The following is a 22760-nucleotide window of genomic DNA, read 5'->3' on the forward strand; positions in this document are numbered from 1 at the left end:
TGACGTTTACACAACTACATTCACGCCTCAAAATATCTTAAAAGTTTATTTTGAAGACCCAGAAAGAGTATTATTACAACTAAGTAGCTGCCGCCATTGTTGGAATTCAACTTTTGCGAGATCCCGCAAAAGTTTTGTGAGATCCCATGTGCTGTTCACTAAAGCATTATCAGAAATGTTCTCAGTGGCTGTGAGAAATCATTTTTAAATAATGGAAATCATAAGAAAAAAATTGTATTTGCCAAATTGTAAAAGAAGTAGACAGAAAAATCAGAGGCAAGAGGTCTGATGGAGTGATGAATCCAAATTTCCAATTTTTGGATAAAACTGTTGGGAGTATGTATGGAGAAGTTCAGGACAACAGTGAGAGTCTACATCTTCTGTAAAACACGGTAGAGGTGCTTTCATGGTTTGGAGCTGCATTTGTTGAGGATTTTGTCAAACATTGTGAAATTTTGAAAACAAAAAAGTGCAGTCAAATTTTGATCCACAATGCAATACCATCTTGAGTCCATAGGCATCCATGTTAATAAGTGATTCTAAGTTGTAAGCCGCTGTGGATGTGAGAGTGTGGAAGTCTGTCCTGTAATGGAGTGGCGTCCCCATACTCTATAATGGCTGGGATAGAGGCTCACTAAATCACTTGGTGACACGTGAATTCTAAAATATTAAACATTTTGAAACACACCGCCCCCTTTTTCTTATGTCCAATCAAAGAAAAAAAATCACATATGCAACAAGTATTATTTATGCAGAAGAAGAAAAAAAGACTTTACACAACAGGATCTAGAGACAGAAGAATGAATAGTTGTAATGACTAATGTTTAGCCTTGAGATAAAGCATTAAGATCGTCTTTGCCGGTGAGGAAACATGAGACACATTTACTCATGGCTTAGTCAACCTCATTATACGAGAGTCTTGACTGCTCGATACCTCACCCATCCCCCGGGAGAGGTGAATGCAATTACTCTGGACAGTTCTTTTTGCTCAGACCTACGCAACTTGCTGCTACGCAAGTCTTTCTCAATCTTTGACACATTTTTCATCCATCAACTGTCTCTTGAGGGAAGGTCAGCGCAACCTTCACTCCTTCATTTCATCTAGTCTCCCCGCCCTCCTACCTCACTTTGAGTCTTGCTTGGAGTGATGACTGGCTCTAACAATTCACTGGCCGCCAAGGACTTGTTAGGACGCTTAATAATGTTGGCTTGAGCTGATGAAACAGCAAAGAGACGGATTTTGATATGATGGATGAAAGCTAAAAAGGCACACTGATAACCACAGTGTGTGATTGTATTAAAAAAATCTAATGACAACTGAAGGAAGGTGTAAAACAGAGATAAGAGGAACAGGACGAACAGGTCTTCTGGGAACCCAAGAAAAATAGGGACTGAAAGCAAGGGGAGACCAAGAAAGTAAAAAGGTGAAATTGTGTTTCTCCCTTTTTCCTCCATCACACGTTTGCCTGATAAGTGATGGCTGACAACAGAAGTAGCAGGGGAGAACCATCACCTGAAATACTCGTATCCATCTGGGCTTACACCTTTTAGAAGTGTATGTATATATGTATGTTTGTGTGCGATTTAGTATGTGTTTGGCAATTCTGTGCTGCTATTGTCCTGTTGTAGTGAAGACAATGTTAATTTAAGGTGGAATTTAGTTAGTTAATCAAAGTTAGTTGGTACAATCACTGCCCAATAATGCAAAAAAACAAAAACAAAAACACATTCAATGAGTTTTCAATGCAGTCTCAATGCTGAAGGTTATTTTCTCACATTAGTAGCCTTTTACAGAAGTCTTACTTCCTATAATTTCCTGGTACAAAGAGGATGAACAGTAGAAAAGTGGTTGGTCAGATGACATAGCTGTGCAGGTAGAGACATGGCTGGGAGAGAGGACTCTTGGAGATTGGGTGAACAAGGGTGATGTGAAGAGCTACAGTAAGTACAGGGGGATATGGCTGAACTGCCATATCATGAAGATATGGAAAAGAACTGTTGAAGCTGGGCAGGAACAGAATAGGAAGATCAGAGAAGATTCATAGATGTAGTGAAGGAAGACATGCAGAGGGTTGGTGTGGCAGAAGAGGAAACGAAGGATGGGATGTGACAGAAGCAGATAATCTGATGCGGCAACCCCTAAATGGAGTAGCTGAAATAGGAAGAAGACTTCTCATTAGGGCCTGCTTGATTATCCAACAAGTTTTTTGGATTCTAATTTTAAAACAAGTCTGATCCAACTGATGCAAGATGATCAACCAAACAAGATTCAGATCCCTGCTAACGACATGGCTCCTAAGCCTGGTTTATGACAGGTCGCTTAGTAACACAGAACAAACCTGAAGCCTGGGTTAAACTCTGTTGAGGATATGGACACGCAAAGCTGGAGACCCAACAGCCTAGTATTCATTTGGGTTATACTTCTTTGAAGTCCACTGCCCGGGTGCATGCGTAGCTGGTGACTGTAATTTAAACTCACCGTCCAATAAGCTGACTCACGGATGCAGAAAGTATAAAATCTCCTAAAGAGTACCCACAGTTACTGATTAGGGCTCAATACTATAGGACAGGCCTTTTTCTTCTGAATCAGTATTTACAAAGAGACACTTGAGTGCTTTTGTTTTGTTTGTAACATAATGGTGTGAATTATTCTGGGCTGGTGGGGGTGCGTGTGTGTTCTTGCAGTCAGGATGAGCCTTTTCACACCTGCTGCCTCCCTGTTGGACCATGGCACTGTGACGGATTGTCTCATCGCCGTTTGCAGAGTTTGTGTGTTCGTGTGTGTATCAAGGCCAGGTGTGAGACAGGTACAGCATTTCCTGGCAGGACCCAGAACAGAAGGGAGAGATGATGGGAGTCACTGTAGAATGTAACAGTCTCTCTCTGAGGGCTGGACCATGCCACTACATCAAATCTTGACACACACACACCCCAAACAATTCCTGAAGGCGTTTGTTTTGTAAGAAATACAAGCAATTTAATGTGTTTTTTGCCCCTCTTTTTTTAAGAGAAAAAGAAACACTGGTGACAAGGAGCACGAGAAGTTTAATTAAACACTCTACACCGGCATCTACCCACAACAGGGGACTGGACTAACACATACCCTCACACAATGGCCTGCTGCTTTTAATTACACTCGCATCATTCACCCAAGCATACAGAGAAGCAGGGCGTGATAAAACGCACAGAATGAGAGCAGCACAGACGTGGAAAAACAGCAGCTTGAGAGATGATTAAGGAAGGAGTACTGACAGAGACAAGAAAACACAAAAGCACCAGGACAAGAAAACATCATTCTGCACAGGTGGCCAAGGAGACAAATAGAAGGAGACAAACAATAAGAGCTACAAGGCTCGTGTTGTATCATATCAAGCCATCGTCTAAGAGAGATCCACGGGAGACGTCACCCGCTGTCACTGCTCTGGCTCTTATCCGGCCAGCAACATCATCATTCTGCTAGCATCAACACACCGAGTCACACCGTGGAAGGGCTTCTCATGTTTACAGCTGTGATCAGAGAGGATCTGATAGCTGAAAACTCTCCACTGAATCACATCGCGATAAGGAAAACATTCTCGGGTGTGCTCCGCTTTGCTTACTATGACAGCTGTCTTCCAAAACGCTGTTGCACAAATGAAACGTGGTTCGGTCTTAGCAGTGTTATCACACCTGCTGTGTTTAATCAGTTTAAACTGAACTTTGGTTCGTTTGTTCAGATAGGAACTGAGTAATCGCACTTGGGTGTGGACCAAAACAACCGTACCGAGACCCTTTGAAGGAGGTGGTCTCATTGCAGATCCAACCAAACTCCAGTGCGGTTTGTTTATGGTGTGAACGTGAGCTGATCTCGATGCGAATCAACTACCAGGTGTACGTTGTAAGTTTGAGCTATAAAACCTCCCATACTCACGTATGCTTTGTATTCTGGCATGTGGCAAGGTACTATAGATGTGCAAGGGTCTGTAGGAGCTAGCTACTACCTGTGAATGAACCTGAATTCTCCAGTGTTCTCCAGTAGTCCAGAACGCACTTTCTTCCTGTACTTACTACATTATAATCTATGAAATAACTGCAGAATTAACAAAAACAGTGATTAAAGGGTTCATTTTGGTTTATATCAAACCTCATCTAAACTGTTCTTATGCTGCTACTACTTCCAAATATTCCCCCCAAGATAAATTTGCTGCAGTCTTTAAATTCTGGTTTGCTGTTTCTCTGCATAAACACATTGGTTTAGATCTGTCGTGTAGCATTATGAGTCAGAGGAGTTTCGAGCTCTGTAATGCTATTTATATGTGCTGATTGTTATTCAAATTCGTAAACAATAAAGGCTGTGATCACATCCTGATTCTGGATCAGATTTGTTTCTAAATTAAATTAATCAAATTGGTCGACTCCTGACACCAAACATATTAGTAACGTTTTAAGCATTTTACTGTTGTTTATTGAAGCCACGAAGAATGAATTTGTTATTATGGTGAAGGTATAGTTTTACAGTACACTGCATTGTCATTTTCTTTACTCTGTTATCAGGTTTGATGGTTATAAACTCTAATTCTAAATTCTAATTAACAAAAAAACAAGTTACTCGGCCCTCATGCTCCTCAGCTAAGCCTTTATTTAGAGCTTTTGTGGTGTTCAAGCCAGACTTCGATATCAGCCTACATCTATGATCCAAACGCACATCTTACACAATCCCACTGATCCCTCATAATGAAATCTTTCCCTTACACCAGCTGAGGATAAATACAAACCAAATACCCTTATGAGGACGCTCAAACGATCGCCAGGCCTTTTTCCAAGACTGACAGAAGAATGATTACCACATAAAAAGACTCCATGAATCATTTGCAAATCTGAGAAAATAGTTGAGTGATAGTAAATAGTATCTGGCTTTATATTTATTCATAACTGTCAGATCCAGATGTCAGAAACAGAGGTTTTAAATATCAGCTTACTTACTAATAAGTTTCCATGTAAAATTGAAGACATTTGCTGCAGAATGGGCAAGCGTGGAGACACGCTGACAATAATCGTTAAAACAGATTATTATTGTGCTTTCTCAGTCTGTGGGCTATATTATCTGTCATGAGAGATACTCACTCTGTCAGGGTAATTACTATGACAGACGCGATGGCTTCTCATCGCTGTCCAGCTGACACACTATGTGATTAATCAATCAAAGCCTGAGGCTGAGGGAGGTTCACCCTTTAAGACAGGCAGAGTAATCCATCACCTCTCCTCAAATCCACTCGCTGATCTATCACGTCAACACGCTTCGCTGAAGAAGACAGAGGGTCTATGAAACGGCGTAACAGAGTGATCCGATTCCCAGAATAATTATGACCGTCATCCTGATGTGACGCAAGATGAAGCAGATGAGGTCTGCATTAGTGCTGCGGGTAGAGCACCCCTGTCTGTATATGTTCATTAATAAACAAGCAAAAGGGTGTTTTAGTAGACATCTAATGCTTTTCTTAATAATTTTGTCACAGTTTTAAGGGCGACATAAGCAGATTATAGCCCATGACTTTTAGATTTTCACTGGCAGGTAAGTTTGAGGATGAGATAAAGAAAGAAAAAAGGATTTAAACAAGTTTATTTTGGGTTTTTTTGTTTTGCTTCTCAGGTTTTTAATCTGTTGCTAGCAAACCATGATCACAGGAATATTTTTATTTTGGTGAAAATATAGGAAACGGCTTTGTTGCCAGAATTTTGGTGTGAGACCATTATTATGTCTGTGTACCAACTGTGAAGTTCAGGCTGATAATCAGTTGGCTTAGTTAGATGCTTTTACACTTCTGTCTTTATGTGGATTACACAAATTACACAAACACACACATACACACACACATACATCTTGGATGATCAAATACATCATGCAAATTTTTGCCAACTGTAGGGCAAAAGAAATGTTTGGTTTAAGAAATATTTAAGTAGTTAAATATGAGTAAGTAGTTGGATAACAGTAAATAGCTATTTATTTGTAAAATCTATTTAATATTGTTTATATCTATTCATAAATATATAACAAATGTTCTCTTCCTACCTTAAAAAAATAAGTACTTACAAAAAAAAAAGAAAAATCACATACACATATTTTAATTAGACTGCCTTTAGCTTAGATAGTGGTGCACATTCACCGTCTATGCACGACTTGTTTTAATATGTATTAATATTTCACTAAGAAACTGTATTTATGAAGAGAGTTGGACTATGAAAATCTTTTCCAGTACACTCCAAAGACTCTCAAGAGGTTAAGGTCTGGATGCTGTTGCTGCCCATCCATGTGTGAATATCCTGAACCAGTCAATCTGAGCCGATGAATCCTGGCATTGTCATCTTGGAATATGCTGTGCCATCAGAGAAGAAATTAAATTCACTGATGTAAAAAAGGCATAAATCAGGTAATTCAGTAACCTATACTTGGAGTTTAGTGGAAGGCCTTTACGCATTTAAAATTCAGGTGGTGAAAAAAAAAATCAATTAATTAAAATAACATTTTGCACTTCTGGACACTTAATGAAAGACTCGTTCCGATCATGGATTGATTCACATGTCTGCGACTGATCATGACTTTGATGTCGAAAACTACCCCAGAGGATGAAAACTGCGTCTCCAGCTACAAGAAAGGCTACGAGGAAGTGCATCACTTCAGGAGTGTTACAGTTGTTTTTGACATACACAAAGTTGTCCACAATGAATATATACATACCCCCAGATCTGATTGTCCAGTTCTACTGTAACATCAAGCGGCCAACAATGTGATGGAAAACATTGAAAATAACTCAAAGTCTTTAAAATGCAGGATTATTTGGGTTACAGCCTCTATTTACCAGTGATTTGGCTGGAGACTGGGATCCTCTCTCCCAAAGAGCAAGTTGATGGGTTGCCACTTTGAGGAGTATTTACCCGCTCTCCACAGCACACAAACAAATGCAAGGAGAAAGAAAGGGACTTTTATAGAGGAACCTATTTTTATTTTATTATTGTTCGGTTGCTGATCTTTACTATAGTGGATACTGCTCGACTCCCATTATTGTGATTTCTTATGCCATGTTTCCAAAAGCTGCAACAGAGTAACTCAACATCCAAAAATGGCCCTTATTATCGATCATAAATGTTCTCATGTATGATGTCATGCTACAATCGTGGTCTTTTGGAACCACCTGGTGAGGACTTTTACTCTTTGACTACTCTGCACATGCACTTTATACCTCGAGGACACAAAAATACATCTGAAAGAGCTTTTTTAAAAATGTTTATATTCTAAATACCAAAGACTCTTAATTAAAATGACTACATTCAACGATTATTTCAACTTTTGAAATAATTTCCAAGTTTTATAATCTTGTCAACAGCAATCTGCACCAGATGAGATTATGATGTGTTTTGGCCATCTGTCTATATAAAGCCTGAACAGCAGCACTCACTGCCTTCGACAGAAACGACTTTGTCGACCCACACATGCAGGTATAAACAAATGCGCACTTGTACACAATCGTGCACACGGCACTACCCCACACACAGTATCAGGAGTAATCCGAGATATAAAGCCTCATGGATCAGAAGTGCTCTCCCTGGAGAATTACATCATTGCTGAACAAATGGCCAATCAGAGCTCAGCTGAGACTGTCCGCTTTGTGACCCCTCTGCTGTAAAGTAAAGGCAATAAGAACGAGACCGTAGACCTAGAACATTCCAGTCACGTCACAAGGAGACACTGATATCTTTCTCTAAGGCATTCTGTGTTTTATGTAAACCTGCAGCATTGCAACAGCTGTCTAGTGAATGCAGAAGAGATGACACATGCTGGCAAGCATCTTTCCATTGATTTTACTGTGATTCTCAATCAGCGTTCATCTACCTACCTACCTTACATTTTTTAAAATAGAGGCATCAAGAAATGTACTCTGCATAAATCCATAAACAGCTTTTCAATAAAGAAATATACTCAAGTTTATTAGTAAGCAGGAAGCAGGACAATACCCATGTATACCTCAATACAAGGCAATACAAATACACATTACACAGAGTGTGTGTGATTACTACTTAGGGTGATAGTAGGTAAATTACTACCTATCCTTTGTTATTATTTGTGGGGGTTTTCATCACTTAATAAAAGGATTTATGACCAGCCAACACTGTTAATTTTGTTTCTTTATAAAAGTAAATATTTTGTAGTGTCCTGGCAGCATCGGGGCTGCATACCATGAAAATGAAACACTGCCCCCCTCTCATCCCCCAGAAAAATCACGTAAAAAAAACCGACCCACAATGTAAAAAAATGAAGGTGATTATTCAGCACTCGCCATAAACTGCAATATCTCAAGCTCATGGAGACATTTGTTGCTTATTAACAACCACCTCATTCTCCCTTTATTTCCTGTCATCTTTCCTACTGGTGTTTTAATGAAGACATAAAATGTCCAGTTACTATATGCCTCTGCTGGCCAGTAGTGCTGAAGTTTAGATCCATGTCTGTGCACATTTATACGACAAATGTAGTAAAGGAAAGGAAACCACAGAGAAAAAATAACAAGTGGGCATCAAAGACCTGTCATTAATTCACCAACGACTAACAGGATCAAAATCTCTCCTGCTCACAAATTATGGCATTAAATAATGTCCCACAAAGCAGTTTGGGAATTACATAAGGTCACTGAGAGACTGACTTTTGACCTTTTAGTTTAAAATGCCATCAGTTTGCAATTTATCCTTTGAAAGGTTGCCAAATTAATAATGATTCTTGAGATTTAGGCAAAAGTGAGGTCAAATTGACCTTAGAATCTTGACAATCATATATAATAATTTCTTCTTTAGGTTCGAGTGAATGTTTGTGCCAGATCTGGTTACATTTCCACAAGGTGTTTAAGAGATTCTGTCACTTGAATGACACTTATCGGCGTATATCTAACAATGTCAGGTGGACAGACAACTCTGAGAACCTTGTCCATGCAGAGGCAGAAGAAAAAACAAGTAAGACGGCATGGATTTGAACAGCTCAGTTCAACGTAACTGCATTTCACTCCCTTGAGAACAGACGCACCCATTGCCAGCTGTGAAAACCAAATGGGTTTGAATGTGCAGAATGCATTAGCATACCTTGATGTAACCTCCAGTTGAGACCAGAAGAGAGTTGTCTGGGGAGAAGTGCAGATCTGTTACCCAGCCTCCATGCAGCGAGTCCATGCCATCCTTACCGTCCCGGGAACAAACCTTCAGCAAGGACCCATCCTTGACACTCCAGAGCTGTGGTGCACAGTAACACATTATAAATCATCCAATAAACAAATGTTAGGGCCTATAAACAACTAACACACATTTTACGCTGTCAGTTTTAAATACATGTTTCCTTCTTGTTATGTAATGAAACAGAGTAGTGGCTGGTAGAGTAAAGTTGTAGATTTCATTCATTAGATTTAGAGGTAAGCTTCTTTACCTTTAAGTCGCTGTCTTTGAGATGCACTTTTTCTCAGGCTGACACAGGAGTACTGACATTATTTCAAGTATTCTCTATTCTCTTTGTGGCATCTTTTTCTAATCTTTGAAGGCTTTAAACTATGTTGTATAGTTTATACTCTCATTAATTTCATTGCTATACGTACTAAGCCGAACTTTGGCTTCCCCTCAGTATTTTAAGAGCAGAACATGATTGTATATATATGTATGCCAGTGTCAGTAAGAACTTTAGAAGATGACAGTCTGAGGACTGAAACATCTCTAATAAAATATGCACGTATATCTGGGATTATTTGCACTCTCTAGGCCCCCTGCCACTAAGACTTTATGATGTGCACGAATTCTGTTGAAACTGCAATATTAAGGTTTGATGGTATAAGCTTCTCTTGAGCCTCAAAACATGACAAAGGAAACACAGAAGAGTATAACGATTGCTCTTTATGTGACATTTCTGTGTATAGTTTGAAGTAAAACCATATAATATATAACATACAGTATATAATGAAATGATGAGTCTACTGCAGCTGTTATGCAACTGTTCACATGTCATGTTCATTTGACAGTGACACATCACACGTACCGCTATATTTAACACTTTGCATGCTTTTTGTGCTGAATGACTCACATTTGTTTCTATAGAAACCGGGGCGAGATTTCGCTGTAGTTTACGTAATTGAATCTGATGGATTCGGTCATTTCTAAATAATGGAGCTGCTCTGCTCAGAGGCCACTAGAGGGCATTAACCCTTTATTAACCAGATACGGCTTTCTGGCTGAACAGCAGATCTTCTCCTCTACCTCTCACACAGTATGGCTTCATATTTACTTTGGATGTGTGTGTTTCTGTGTACGTTGTGTACAAGTGCTTCATTTTCCAAAGCCTTAGAGATCTAATTTGGCAGCCTGAGTCCTCTCCTTCACCTCCCACTGCCAGACGTCTCCTCCTCTTCCTGCTATCTTCATCCCAACTTCTTACACACTCTTCCAGCTCCCACACCCCCTCCTGAGAGGGAGCCCTACCCCTCCTCTGTGCACCGCAGCAATCATGATGCATTAGTAAGCACTTTATCTAAATGAGTGATGAGATGTAATTACAGAGTGATTTCTGGAATAAATGTCGACTGCTATAATTGCATTTTTTGTATGTTCCACAGCAAATTAGGTGGTTTAATGCGTTGTCATATTGGTAACATAGAGCAGGCTAGTGTGTTGACACCGCCATATTACTTTGCATCATCCCTCCCCAACAAAACATTGTGTGGTTCTGTGTATCAGGTTGATTTACATCAGCAGCAGATGCCTAACTAGTCTCTTTCTAGAACAGCAACCAGAATAAAAGGACTTCAAAATAAAAGTTGAGTATTTTTGAAAACACACCCGGATCTCTCCGTTGTCATCTCCCGTTGCAAGGTGTTGGCTGTCCCACGAGAAACGGCAGCTTCTCACACACTCCTGATGGCCGATCAATGTGTAGGCACACTGCCAGGACTCACAGTGCCACAACTAAGAGCAGAATGAAAGAGAAAGAAAAGAAAAACATATATATATATTTTTTAAACTTAACATTCACACTTTCACACACAAGTTTGCGACCAAAAATCATTTAGTCAAGATAGACAAAGGCCTTTACACATCGGACGCGTAAAATCCGTGCAAATGTTTTGTGCATTAAAAATATTTCTTAGACTCAGCTGTTCTTTACGTGGCCGACATTTATTTTTTTCGAACCAAGCTCCATTTTTCAGATCCGAATAAACAAAACACAACATTTAGAATGTCGCATTTGGCAACATTTATGCATTAAATGTGCACTGGTACTGCAAATACAATATTATGGAAAGTAAATATATAATATGGAAGTAATATAATACTATTTTAAATCATACTCACAGTTAAAACAATAATTTCCGAGCCGACTGACCCAGTCTATCTCCAAACTGCCACACTGACATCCTGAAATATGTACGAAAGCGGTCGAGATACAGCTTCAGATCCTGGATCAAACCATGAAATTCTCCCTGCTGCTGGCTTCTCCAGACAACTGGATGAAACCAGAATCTCCGTTTCTTCCTTTTCTTGTGTAGAAACATTAGGACCAGCATTGCTTGATACTGACTTCATTCCACAGTGTATTTTCTGGGGACAAATTTTTGGCAAAAACGCTACTTGTTCGGTCTGTACATAAAGTAAGTTTAGATCTGAAACTTTCTGAATTTTGTGTCGGTTTTTACGTGAAATATATTCTGCATCAGCTCTACATTGTAACTTACGCCATACTTGAAACCCCATTTTAACCCTATGCTGCAACCTTCTACATAACCTGATGCACACCTACCGAGAAATTTAAGTAAACGTTGGGTCGATGCATACCACAACAATTTGAATCACGTGGAAGGTTGCGGTGTAGAGATAAAAGGAGTGTTCAGTTGTAACACAAGTTAGGATGTAGATTTCAGAAATCTAAACCACAGTTTAAGGGTGCTTTATAGGTGATGAATAAGCTAAAGTGTGTCACATTTGCAATATTTTTTATGTTCAATATAAATCAGAAATGTTTTGCCTAGCAATAATCTCTCAGAACAGAATCTGTTGTAAATACTGAAGCTTGAACACAGTAATAATGACACAGAAGTTTAATTTCTGTTGCTCAGAAAAATCATCACCCACTGATAGATCTTATGACGGCAAAGAATCATGCCAAACGCAGAGCTAATGTTGTTACAATAACATTATCTGTTCATCAGTAATTTTTCCCTCATTACTTCCGTCTCTCATACTTTACTCCCTCCTCCACATCTTTTCTTTTTATACTCCTTCCCTTCCTCACTCCACATCCTGCGTTGCACTGAAAATAACACGCCTCATAATTAGACACTTCATTTGGCAGTCGACTAGCTACGTCTGAACACAAAGTTCAATTCATCTGAAGGTCAGGGGAAAAGAAAAGAAAGGAGAAAAAAGGGTGATGGAGAGAGAAAGAGGTGGAGGGAAAGGAACAGACAGAACAGAGCACTTTCCTTTTTTGTGGTGCTCCACAAAGCAAGTCATGGCTGAGCCTTTTGGTTTGACCTCCAGATAGATGGAAGCCAGGGACTTCAGTGTTTGTGTGTGTTTTTAGCTCCTGCTCGGTCTGGAGAGCAAGCACTATGTCACTGGCTTCTAACCAGCCCCACAACACACACACACACCTCAATTATGATCTTTGCCAAATCCATAAAACACACATTCTGTCTCACTGCCGTTTACTGACAGAAGCCAGGTTGGCTGACGACCCAGTGCCTGTTCTCTACAGTAAGTGTCAACCGAATCCAAATTCCCGTGTGAAACTCGGCGGCAGTGACTCTTGATCACCGGCTTGAACAAACGCCAGACGGAGTGGCTTTGAATAGTTGCTAATGGTGCACACTCAGGAACACCAGTTGTCTGTAAGTGGATAACTGATCGTATAAATCTAACACTGAACCCACAGCTGTATTCAGAATCCAAGGAAAGGAAAAAGAATGACACTACAAAGATGGTGATGTGAAAGAGCATGACATCTCAGGATTGTTCAGCTTGTATTACGCGGTGCAGTTCGCTGCTCTTTGAATGATGAGAAGGGAAAGTGATGATTTAAGAGCTGCTTGCAGAAAACCTCTGGTCCACAGAGTCAGTCAAAGTCAGGCCAAAGTCAGGCCAAAGTCAGGCGCAGCGGTGTCGGCAAACGGGAACCTGGCAAACGCAATATCCTGACAGGGATGTTAGTTGATTGTGGGCCTACCAGTCTGCCGGGGTTGTTTGCCAGCTAGACTGGACATGGATGCAGAACGACAGACTGATCTGATGATCTGATGCTAACTCTCCAAGGCCATTGGGGCATTCTGCTGCTTACCAACCTCTAAGGTCTTTTACCAAACTGCTGGAAAAAAAGTGTTTCTTAAGATATCACCTCTAGCAGTGCATCCATGTGTTTGTGCTGTAAGAAGGAGCCTTGAGAGAAGATGAGTAATATGTCATGTTGTTACTGGAGGCACAAACAGATATGTCTCATCTCCTCTGTGTGTGTGTGTGTGTGTGTGTGTGTGTGTGAGAGTGAGAGAGAGTGAGAGAGAGAGAGAGAGAGAGTGAGAGAGGGTGAGAGAGAGAGAGAGAGGGTGAGAGAGAGAGAGAGAGAGAGCGCTGAACCTTAGCAGTCTTGTCAGTAGAGGTGGTGGCAAAGAAGCATCCGTCTGGCGAGACATGACAGGACAGAATGGTTCCGTGATGAGCCTCGATGTCCTGCAGTTTCTCTCCGCTCTCGGTGTCCCACACCTAAGAGTGTGCAAAGAAGAAAAAATTACCATTTGATCTCAGACGGCTGTTAAATGTAATATTATAAATGTGCAAGAGCATGAGTTTTACCTTCACAGTACCATCGAAGGACCAGGACAGCAGTCTTGAGTCGTTCGGTGAGTCGGAGAGTAGAGAGAAGCATCTGACTTGCTCCTTATGACCGTGCAGTACTTTACACTTGCCTGACTGCCACTCCCACAACTATGGGGGACAACAAAAAAAAAACCGTCTTTCAGCCACTTTGTGACAGAGATATCAAAAATCAGTTTTCACCCCTTGTTGCCATTTTTGCCTTTCCTATGTATTTAATGAGCAATTTAATCGGTGATGCGTTTCTTAAGTATCTATACATGAAGGAAGAATCAAATTGGTCAAACTCAAGAGAATTAACTGAATTTAAAAAACACATTTCTAACTAACACAACATAGGAAAGTATTTTCCTCTGTGTAGCACCCCATAAAATTAAGTGGATAAATCCATCTTTACAACATAATATCATAGTACTTAATTGATTTACTTTCCTTTCCCCTTCCTTTTAAATGTGCTAAATGCTGATGAATCTGTTAAGTTAGAAATCTGGACCTGTGCATGAGTCTACAGAGTGTTTGTTTTATGTGAGCAGAGAGTTACAGGAAATGAGCTGAAACAGGAGTCCAACTGAGCTCAAAGACAGAGGGCAGGACAGAGAGAAGCATCCAGATAATCCTATCAATCATGGCCTTGTGTGCAAGGTGCTGCCTTTCCACCCCCCGCAAAGAATCCGTCATTGGTGTGAAGGTTAAAACTTTTCATTAACTAAGATCAGTGTCACTAAATCGGCATACGTTTAAATACAGATATCCATCTTCTTGTGAGCACATATCAAACTTCATAAATCTCAGTTTCTTTTTGAATAAGTGGGGATTGTTTGAGAGTGCTGAGAACAGTGCAGAGAGTAGCTGTATGAATATGGAATTAGATGCTGTGCTGTCGGTGAGGGAAGGAAGTGCTGCAGTGGACAGGTCTGTCGGCAAAGGGAATAGACGAAGAAGAGGATGAGATGAGAGGAAAGGGGAAATGAGCAGCAGAGCATGAACGTTGGGAGTTGACAGAGCATAACGGCCTGAACAATACACACATACTCACACACTGCACAACAATAACACATAACAGATAGCTGCACATGGTCAACACATGAGCAAGACGGAGATAAAGAGCTACCAAGAGCGGCACAGCCCGAGGCAAAGAAAGAGAAAAGGAAGGAGAGGACACGAAAAAAGGGGGATGGAGAATGGAGAAGTGCAGAGGCCGACAGAGACGTTGGTAGCGTGTAACAGGTAGGGGAAAGTGAAAACACCACAGGGACCTGAAATATTGTGAGGTTAAAAGATTGAGCATGGAAGGCATTTTTACTCAAGGTGAGGAATGGGAATGGGGAAAGAGTAATCGATAGCAGAGAAGAAAAATGGGAAGCAGGCTGGCAGGGGAGGTGAAAGAAACTTGCCATTGATTAGCAGGAAAAGAAGGTGAGGATGGAGAACATACTGATGAATAGGACTAGGAGAAACAGAAATATAAAGCAGACAGACACACAGGACAAAGACAAAAACAGAGCAACCTAGAAAGAGGAGGAACCTACTCTTATGGTGGCGTCCTCAGATGAAGTGATGAGTGTTTGGCCGTTCTGACTGAACTGACAGTGCAGCACAGTCTTAGTGTGCCCCTGCAGAGTGGCCAGAAGCTTCCCAGAGGGCACCTCCAGCACCTGGAAGGAAGAAATAAACATTAGCATCATAAATAATCAAGTAAACAGTAAGACCTCATGGTTAACGGCTTGCTCCAAAACAGGTCTAAATGTCTAAAGATACACTTATGCAGCAAAAGTGTCTCTGAAGGTTTCCTTTAAAAAAAATCCTGATAGAAAGTCACACTTTAAGGGAGAACTTAAAAAGAAGAGATGTAAAGCACCACTGCTGGCTTAACAGCGATACGCACATCAAAAAGAAAGTGGAGTTTGGAAAAGAGTTGAGCAAAGTCTGGTCAAGACCATGAAGGGCAGCTGGAGGTCTGACAGCCCCGTCGATACGAGTGTGTGTGTGAGTGTGAGTGTCTGTGTGTGTGTGTGGGGGGGGGGACAAAAACAGCTTTGATGCACAAAAGTTCCAACTCAAGGAGAAAAAAAAATTTCACCGTGTGTTGTCACTTGTGAGTTCTGAATAAAACTTTGAGACCCTTTACAGAATAGTTAGAGCTGGATTTGAGAGAGAGAGATAAGATTTTGTGAGCGCCCTCTAAAGGTCAACTGGATGGAACATTAAATCCTGGAGGCTTCCAGAGATCCATAATGAGTTTACAGGTAAGTAAACCAATATGAGAAGGGTGTTAGATAATAACTGCATCTGTCATGAAATACAAATGCCAGTCCTTAAGACTTGGACTATTTTCCTCCAGCACCTCTGTGTGGGTGACATTTCTGGGATTCAGTGAAGTGTGAGTGTACTCAGCAGACATTATAAAAAATTGAAATCCATTTATTTCATTTCATTATCTTTTTTGCCAATGTCGTAGATACTTCGGTGATGAAAATCTTGTAAAAACAATGACACACATTCATATCAGTCTGCTTTGTGTTTAGTTGTTAGATGTATCAATCAACTGTGATTGAATTGTACAAAATATACAATATTGTGCAAAAGTCTCAAGCCACCTCCAACTTTTATGTATTTTTCTTCCAAGCACCCAGGTGTGTGATTTGTTACTGTGGTCTTAAACAACAGTTCTCTCTCCAGGCTTTGTGAAAGTCCTTCTTTGAACATTGGCTGCTTTTTCACTCATTTTCCAATTACATCTTGTATCTGACCATTTTCAGAGGAGTGTTGGTTTTTGCTTGAACACCGACCTATGAATCATTCAAAAATGAAAGAACCCCCCAACTTAAGAGATGAACCAGTGTTATGTCTACATATAAACAACATCTTAGCAAAGAACCAAGAGCCAATTTTTACCCATTTCTTTACTTATTCATAGCAAGTATAAGAAAGACGGCCATAAAATTTGTATTTCTGCACTAACGATGTGATTTGCAAAGAAAAGGCAGCCGACATCCAGGGACTTCAGAATGACTTTCAGGAATCTGCAGAACTTTTCCTGAAGACTACATGAAGACATTACAAGAACGTTTCCTAAGAGAGTTCAGACTGTGTTGAAGAATAAAGGTGGTCATACCAAATATTGACTTTCAAGGTTATTAGAATTGTACAAAATATAGTGGGGGGGGGGGGGGGGGGGGGGGGTTCAGCTTTATTTCCCGATGTTTCAGTAAGTCACTACACCCATTTCCCTGGCAAAATATAAACAAGTGGCAGATGACAAATGACTGGCTAAAGACTTTTGCACAGGACTGTAAGGGCTAAACGAGCAGGTTAGCACTAAGGACTGTGCTATAGAAGTACAACACAAAACTGGTAGTTTGGTTACAGAGACTGATCAGCAATCACAAATCACGTCAGAATAAAGATCATTATCACAGATTATATTGATTGGGAAACTTGTGGTTTTAGGCAACACTGAAAAAGTGGAACAGAACTGTATAATATAATACATGTTTAGTTGATCACCAAAGCTAATTATTCTACTTGCCAAGGACTAACAAAGTGAATTTTAATTAGGATATTTTGAGCTGCAATTTGATTTATTATCTACTGTAACACTAATCCAAAAATTTTACTTTTCTAATTAACCATCTGACAGATTTATCCAGTAATAGAAGAAATATTCGGATTTGGAGCAGACAGATGGCTATGTGATTGGGGCATACACCACATGGGGAAAAGAAATGCCCTCAGCAGCTAAGTCCCCAGTTTGACTCCAAACAGACCGGACATTTGCTACATGTCACTCCCCTCCCCTCCTGCCCCACCTTCTCTGTCCGTCCCCACTGCAGCTATCCAACAATTGTGATAAATTATGGAATCTGCGATCTGCGAAACCTCATAAACCGCAAACAACAAAGTAATACATAAATAATTAAAGACCTAGAGCACAAAATAAACTTCAGTCCATCCCATCACCTGTCAGTTTTGAAGGTATAAAGTAAAGGCTGATGTCACCTGGAGTTTTTAGCAGGCACTAAAATATTTATGTCTCAGGAGAAAGGGTTGAAAAGCCTGAGCAGAACAAGCCTCAGGGTGTGCTGACCATGTTTGTCAAGCTCCATGTTCTGACACGCGAGTTTCACAGCCTGTGAGAGAACACCTAGGCAAGCATTAAACATCAGGCTCAAGTATTTCTGGGCTAGGGTTTTAATGGAAATGTCCATGGAGATCTGGTAAAAGAATAAATAAATATATAAGGGGAAATATGTAAAGAGGGGAAAAAAGGGGACTGCTCATTTTAATATCATCACCAAAGACATAAACAAGCCACTGACTCGCTTTACGACTCATGTGGTCAAAGACACATGAACAAAAGTGGTGAGATGGCCAAATAATTAGCCTGGTCCTGCATGGTGAGATGTGATAGCTGATACGCACAGTGACAACAGTAATCTGCCTTTTCTATTATTAGCTTTAAAAGCCCTTTGAAAAAGTAAACAAACAGCCACACACACAAACAGCAATTAGTTATTTTTGAACACTCTGAAGTGCAAACACATTCACACACAGATCATACTCCTTCCCTACCATACCTGCACGCTGCCTGTGCACAGAGCTACTGCCAGCACCAACCCCCTGTGGGAGGTCAGGAGTCTTCGGATCCTGCAGCCAAGCATCCTTAGGAGATGACTAACTGTCAGCCCTGACGCCTGGCACACAATGCACACGTGCACACAAACACACATTTGCACTTTTCAATCATACAGAAACACACAGTGACATTATGTTCTCTCTCCTGCAAGTATTTCACAAACTTTCAACTTTTTACATTAGCATAACAAAGCTGGCAGCTCACAATGCTGCAAACTGACAGATCATTGCTAATTGTTCTCCAGTAGACTGGCTATAAATAAATCAACACGTTTAAGGAAAAAAATATGAATGAGCTGCAGCAGTCTGAGGAGCCACGATTTTATCCAGCTTACGCTAGGGCTCCACCTGGTGCTAGAACCGCAACAATAAAATACCCCTAAATCATTCATTTCTTAATGTGTCAGAATAGAAAACATGTCTGCAACAGAGATTCAGGAATCGGATTATATTCAGTGTTCAGAATAATGCCCAACCCACTGACTCACACTTGTGAAAGAATCGGTCGCTCTCAGGGGCACAGTAATTTCCTGCGTGGTACTGTGAAAAGATGCCAAATATATATAAAGATGATGTGGAAGCGATTGGTTATGACTGCAACTCAGCCACAAAATGGTAGGCCATGTAAAAATCAGAGAGCATCGTCGGTGGATGCTGAGGTGCATAGCGCACATAGGTCACCAACTTTCTGCAGAGTCAATCGCTACAGACCTCCAAACTTCATGGCCTTCAGTTTAGCTCAAGAACAGTTCGCAGCGAGTTTCATGGAATGGGTTTCCATGGTGAGCAGCTTCATCTAGACCTTACATCAACAAGTGCATTGCAAAGCATCGGATGCAGTGGTGTAAAGCACGCCGCCACTGGACTCTAGAGAAGTGGAGACGAGTTCTCTGGATTGACAAATCACATGTCTCCATCTGGCAGTCCGATGGACGAGTCTGGGTTTGGCGGTTACCAGGGAAACGGTATTTGTCTGACGCACTTCGCCAAGTGTAAAGTTTGGAGAAGGATTGCAATGTAGGGTTGTTTTTCAGGAGTTGGGGTTGTTGCTCCCAACTTTGTGGGAATATTTTGGGGATGGCCCCTTCCTGTTCCAACTTGACTGCACACCAGTAAACAAAGCATGATGCATAAAGACATGGATGAGCAAGTTTGATGTGGAATAACACCTTTGGGATGACAGAGTGGAGACCGTGAGTCAGGCCTTTTTGTCAGTGTCTACCCTCACAAATCCGCTTGTGGAAGAAGAACGTCCCATAAACACTTCTAAACCTTGTAGAAAGCCTTCCCAGAAGAGCTGAAGCTATTACAGCTGCAAAGAGCAGGCTCACATTATATTGAACTCTATGGATAAAGAATGACGTATCACTCAAGTTCATATGAGTGTGAAGGCAGACGAGAGAATACTTTTGGCAATATAGATAATATCACTGTTTGTATGCATCTGCATTTATTAAAATTCTCTCCAGGTATTGTCTCGGATCACTAATCATCGCTCTTTCTTTACTTTCTGGTTGCAAAAATTGTTCCCAGGAGACAGGAAGGGAGACATATGAAGGGCCAGAGAGGAGCTGTAATTAAAATCATTAGCTCCTGTATTCATTAAGACAGCAGGACCTCTTAATTAATTAGAGCTGCTCTCTCCTTTAGGGGGCTGGACTGGCCTCAGTTCTGATGTGTCAGGGGACCCTGTTTGAGTGAGTGTTTGTGCTGTAATATAGGACAGTAACTTTGGGGGATGTCCTCTACTGCTGCAGAATATGCATTAAGTACACACTCACCAGACTACAATCTCATTCTCTGCCTGCAAACAGCAATTTATCAGCTAGACAAAGAGCAGTGGAGCAAGGAGAGAATGGGGACAAACAGAACAAAGGAGAAAAAGAGATAGATAAAACAAAAGAGGGAGAAAAATAAATAAATACAGAGAGCAAGAGTGAAAAGGACTGAGAATATAAATTACAGGTAAAAGGAAAGGCTAAAAATTGAAACAAGTCAAGGGAAAAGGAGATGAAAGAGGTGCTGACCTGTCACACCGCTGATCGGACAGATAAAAAAAAAGTGTGACAGCGATAATGTCAGATCTCATGACTCAACACGGCCTGAAAGAACACCTCCTACAGCAATGTGGAATGGAAGATTAAACTCAAATGCTCGACATTTTTACATCTGTACAGACACACGCACACCTGCCCATACACGTATGTGCTTCTTTGATTAGGAAAAAGATATATGAAATTTGCAGTATTTGAGTACTTATACTTGCGTTAAAGAGGAGAAACATTACTTTTTAGTAAACATTACACTGTAGATTATTATTTGATGAAAGGTGATTTCATTTACTCATTACACAGCGTGGTCTGGATGTTGGTGCATGACAACACTGGGATTTTCCCCACACAGCCACCTCTAGGGTTTACACAGAATTCAAAAAAAGACCACACAACACATCCAGACTTGAAGCACATGGACTACAGCAGCAAAAGACCACACTGGATGCCACTCCGGTCAGCTACGAATACTAAAATCTCTGAGAAGAGAGTTCAACCTGGAACTAGCAATTTGTACCAAAAAAAGCTGAAAGTGAGCGTACTTTCGATATGCTTGTTTTATGTGCAATTTATTATGTCCTTCAGTAATGTAAGAATCTGTCTAATATACCTGCACAGTGCCATCTTCTTGCCCCAGGACAACAGCAGAGGGCTGCCGACAGATACAGGTACACCGGATCCTGGATGACTTCTCCTCTGACTGGAACAGCACCGATCCTGTTCTACCATCACGCACCTAAAACACACACACACGCATATTTAATTTTTTTTTTTAAATCACTGTACCAACCAACAAAAATACTACAGCTTCACGTTCCTGCCACAAAAAAAACTCTATGCACTTTGATATATCCACTTTCCTAACAACTCACCTGCAGTCTGTTGCAATTATCTGCAGCTGACACTATGATTTCCTCATGATTAAACAGAACGTCAGAATCTCTCTTCAAGCGGATGGCTGAGGATGTGTGAACCTTCTTGGTCTCCCATATCTTAAAACAGAACGAACAAGATATGTAAATCTAACATAATAACCCAGAGTTAGAGTTGAATATATGCAATGTCACCACAAAAAAAAAAGAAGAAAACTGAATAAATTGACAGTTGTGGCAATATTTAAGTCACTGGCATCTTCTTGGCAGTTAAGATGAGGGTTTCTGGTAAAAACAAGTCAAATCCACACATAGCCACAAAGTACTTTTCTTTTTTCTTGCAGGATATTTGCCACGGCAGGTCAGGATTTTTCCTTTTGATGAAAGAGGACACTGTCAACACGTCTGTTTATTCCACCTTTTCCCTAGTGTGACCTGCAATTTATTGCCCTGTTAAGTTTATAACAACAGGAGTGACTGCTTTTCATCTTGTGAGTCTGTGGCTGTGAGTCTGTGGCTGTGTGTCACGATCAATATCTGGTGCCAGCATAGTGATCTCAGTGTGAAGTGAGATGATGCACTGCAGTATCGACATTTTTCTCTCACCCCTAATAAGCAGTATGTACAGAAGGCTCTGCTGTAGTTGTGGACTGTCAGGGACAGTTTTGCCACCTTGTTTGAAAAACAGCAGCTGTAAAAACTGTGAAAACACCCAAAAGGCTAAACTGCAGAGATATTTCATGTTACATTGTCTTCAAGATGTTTATGATACATATTATTTTGTTTTAGAGAGCAATGAGTCAAGACAAACCTGTTAAATAGTTTTTTGCAATCTTCATGTAACCCAATAACAGAGAAGTAATTTAAAAGCAAGTCAAAGCAACAGCTATAAAGGACTCTTTCTTTTATAAAGCAGCACAATAACTGTTAGATCTTTATTTCTGCCATGGCCTAAATGCATTGATTTTATTCACATAAAAAAGACCAGATACCTTTTGTACTACAGTTACATCATCATCCCTGAGCACTGCTCATTAAGAACTGAAACAGCTGGCAAGGGGGGAACATAGTGTAATTAGTCAACTTGTGAAGTTAATTTTACTGTCAGAATAAGCAATTAGAACAACACTGACAGCCTCTCTCCGTACTGTTATACTGTAGCTTTATCACACACACACTCAGTCTTACCCTGATGGTCTGATCATCAGAGCAGGAGAGCAGCTGTGAGCCATCAAGAGAAAACTGGACATGCTGCACCCAGCTTAGGTGGCCACTGCAGTCTGCCATCTTTTTATTGGCTTCGAGATCCCACAGCTGGAACACAAACATTTATTTATCT

At 40.6% G+C, this 22760-nt stretch overlaps 1 protein-coding gene across 2 annotated transcripts in view; it reads right to left on the reverse strand.

The window, feature by feature from the left end:
- Positions 1 to 22760, reverse strand: part of apaf1 (apoptotic peptidase activating factor 1) — a 47479-nt gene that overhangs the window by 12464 nt on the left and 12255 nt on the right. Inside the window, exons 19-27 of one of the 2 annotated variants that reach the window (XM_085139056.1) lie at positions 22610 to 22735; positions 21422 to 21541; positions 21160 to 21285; positions 18441 to 18557; positions 15393 to 15518; positions 13843 to 13974; positions 13627 to 13752; positions 10840 to 10965; positions 9106 to 9252 (exon numbers count right to left, since the gene is read on the reverse strand). In XM_085139056.1, the coding sequence (XP_084995182.1) occupies positions 9106 to 9252; positions 10840 to 10965; positions 13627 to 13752; positions 13843 to 13974; positions 15393 to 15518; positions 18441 to 18557; positions 21160 to 21285; positions 21422 to 21541; positions 22610 to 22735 (1146 nt within the window). The remainder of the gene's footprint in view (positions 1 to 9105; positions 9253 to 10839; positions 10966 to 13626; positions 13753 to 13842; positions 13975 to 15392; positions 15519 to 18440; positions 18558 to 21159; positions 21286 to 21421; positions 21542 to 22609; positions 22736 to 22760) is intronic. The other variant, XM_085139057.1, reaches the window with a different exon arrangement.

The sequence above is a fragment of the Neolamprologus multifasciatus genome, chromosome 17 (assembly GCF_963576455.1).
Source record: "Neolamprologus multifasciatus chromosome 17, fNeoMul1.2, whole genome shotgun sequence".
Classification (NCBI taxonomy): domain Eukaryota; kingdom Metazoa; phylum Chordata; class Actinopteri; order Cichliformes; family Cichlidae; genus Neolamprologus; species Neolamprologus multifasciatus.